Below are 2947 nucleotides of genomic sequence, written 5' to 3'. Positions count from 1 at the left end.
AATATGAGTGGCCCCTGCTGTGTGTGTGAATCCACCAGAAGCGCATATGGCCCACTGTCACTCAGCACTTCTTGAACTGTGACCGTCGTGTCCTCCTCTGGCTGCGGGAGACGGAGAGGGCAGGAAGATGGTGGAGAGTTCAAACCTCGGTGAGAAGCTCAGCCAGACCAGACTCCGGCCGTGACATTTGAGAGGAAGGTCAAGTGGAACTCTTGTGAAATGACGCACATTCATCCAAACAAATCTGTATTGTTTAATGCTCTGCCACGTTCTGCAAGTGTCTCAAGAGGTTGTTGGATTTCATTGTGACATCATCGTGATACGCTGGCACCATTGATCTAAATTCTCATTTAATTTGATCTGTGCTGCTTTTCAACATGCCGACAATAATGAAATAAAAGTTTTCACTTCTGATTTGGAGGAGGTTTTGAAGAGACTTTAATTAAAACTGCATTAAAACTCCCACTCATAGAACAAAATAAATACTGTAAAGCCTTTATTGCACAGCATCTCTGAATGTGAACAGATACATTCTTAGAACAACATACTTTTATTTCATATAACGCTGACAAATCCTCAGCATTATTTTTGGAGCTCCGCAGGCCGGCCTCGATAGCCAGGAGGTGGCAAACCATTTCACACTTAAACATAACATGCTGTATGGATACAGATTTAATGTAGCAGCAAACAGACACACACACAGTAAAACAAGGTGGTGTTTGTTCAGCAAAATTGAAATTATGATCAGCTTTCAGCTCTGCTGGGTAAATATCAGCGGCAGTTTCTTTGTTTGACACTGATATGAATCTTTTCTTTTTTTTCAACTGCATGATTGTGCCTTTCTAAAGAACAAAAGACAACCATAAAGGGTGGCAGCGGGCCGCCCATGACCATAATACAAATGTATGCCACTGGTATCATTTCTCACAATACATATATAGATATATTGATGTAGTTTTATAAATAAAACCACCATATTTGAACACTTAATGAGAAAAAGGATCATTGGTAGCTAGGTAGCTATAGTTTTTTAATATAGTCTTTACTTATTATGTCAAGATGTTTATGTTCTCTGATGCTACTCACATTAATGTGTCAGTCGTCATATAAGGAAATAAGCACTGATTAATACAAAGGAATCACTGCCCATCACTGAATTTACCTACAATGTATCACTTTTGCTTTTAGAGCACTTTATAGTTATTTTATGATGTGTGTAAAGTTTAATTTCTTCTCTGGCACTCTTTCAAATTAAAATCTTGTTTTATAATTAAGACTAGCTTGTTATAGAATGTTGCCGTACCTTGATTTGAGCTATGTTAAACAATTTACTTAATTATATTGTTGTTTTTACTTTATCACACCTCTTATATAGAGTTTATTGCACTCTTATTATTCTATATTCTCATACATTTTTAGAACTTTATATCCAAAAATACATAAATGAAGCTTATTGGAGACTGAAGGAGCATTCAGTTACGCGCGGCAGCATCTGAAACGCACAAGTTTATGGAAAGCTTTCTTGAAGTCCTCATTAGACATGGTGTATATGATCGGGTTGATGAGAGAGTTCAGATATCCCAACCAGTTGAAAAAGTCAAATAACTCGGGGTTAAAACATGTGTCACACGTGGCCACCACCAATGTGTAAATGAAAAACGGCAGCCAGCAAACGATATAAGCACCAAGGATTATCCCCAAAGTCTTGGTCGCTTTTCTCTCTCTGGCTGCTGAAATACGTTTTTTCTCCAAAAGCGCATCTGACACCGTAACTTTCACCTGGTTCTCGCTTGTTGAAGACCCGGTGTCGCTGGACGGGGTGTCGTGTCTCCCGCAGTGCAGAGAGCTTGTGGACGCCACGGATCCAGGGGAGTTGGTGACCAGGTGCGCCGCGGTGAGTCTCTTCCCCAACTTCTTGGGGGACTGCTTCAGGATCCGTTTCCGGGCCTCGACGTATATCCGTCCGTAGAGGACAATAAGCAGCAAGGTGGGGATGTAGAAAGCCCCAAAGGTGGAGTAGATGGTGTAGAAAATATGATCCGTGTTGACGCTGCAGCTGGTCAGCTCATCCGCCTTCACCTGCCTCCAGAAGAGAGGCGGCAGGGAGATGGAGATGGCAATGACCCAGGCTGTGACCACCATCCCGGTCGCGCGCCCCGGCGTGCGCTTTTTGGAGTAGTCCACCGCGTCCGTGATGGCCCAGTACCTATCCAACGCGATTACGCATAGGTGCAGGATAGACGCCGTGCAGCACGTTATGTCCGACGAGAGCCAGATGTCGCACACAATTTGCCCCAGCGTCCAGGTGTGGATGACTGTGTACAAGACGCAAATGGGCATCACCAGAATGGACACCAGCAGGTCGGTGATCGCCAGCGAGGCGATCAGAAAGTTCGCAGGAGTTTGCAATTTCTTCGACTGGGAGATTGTTGCTATGACGAACGCGTTAGATAAAGTTGTGGCAAGTGTAATAACGGAGAGAATCACCGCCAGACTGATCTGAGAGGCGAGCCTCTCTGCGCTCACATGCCCAATTGCTGAATCTGTAACAAAACTGTCGTTCGTGGTGTTCACCGGCGGAGTTGGCTCGAGTTGATCGAAGCGCTCCATCACTTTTAGTCACTTTTTCGCATATGTTATGTCGCCCTCGGAGATGTCTGACATGTAGGGTGTCGTTCCTCCTGATGGACGTCTTCTTGCCATCCAGTCAGATGATATGGCATAATCACTGGCAAAAATAAAAATAGATTCCTTTCGATCTCATTTCCTTCTGCTACATACATTGTGGAAGCAAATATCCATTCCGCGCTATTCAAACTTTTCCTTTTTGTAGCCATAAAAGAAAACTTCTCAACTGTTGTAAACACAATATAAGGCAGAATAGGCTCGTGTGTAAATATAAATGATAAGCAGAGCGTTCTGATGTTCCAACATCTGGACAGATGTC

The 2947-nt window shown here is 43.5% G+C and overlaps 1 protein-coding gene across 1 annotated transcript; it reads right to left on the bottom strand.

The window, feature by feature from the left end:
• Positions 1-442: 442 nt before the first annotated feature.
• Positions 443-2947, bottom strand: htr1b (5-hydroxytryptamine (serotonin) receptor 1B). Its single transcript, XM_056426630.1, has one exon. The coding sequence runs from the start codon at positions 2608-2610 to the stop codon at positions 1477-1479; it is 1134 nt and encodes a 377-aa protein (XP_056282605.1). The 5' UTR covers positions 2611-2947; the 3' UTR covers positions 443-1476.

This window comes from Pseudoliparis swirei, chromosome 11 (assembly GCF_029220125.1).
Source record: "Pseudoliparis swirei isolate HS2019 ecotype Mariana Trench chromosome 11, NWPU_hadal_v1, whole genome shotgun sequence".
In the NCBI taxonomy this organism is placed as follows: domain Eukaryota; kingdom Metazoa; phylum Chordata; class Actinopteri; order Perciformes; family Liparidae; genus Pseudoliparis; species Pseudoliparis swirei.
The sequence above is the reverse complement of the archived record's forward strand: the minus strand, read 5'-3'. Positions and strand labels throughout refer to the sequence as shown.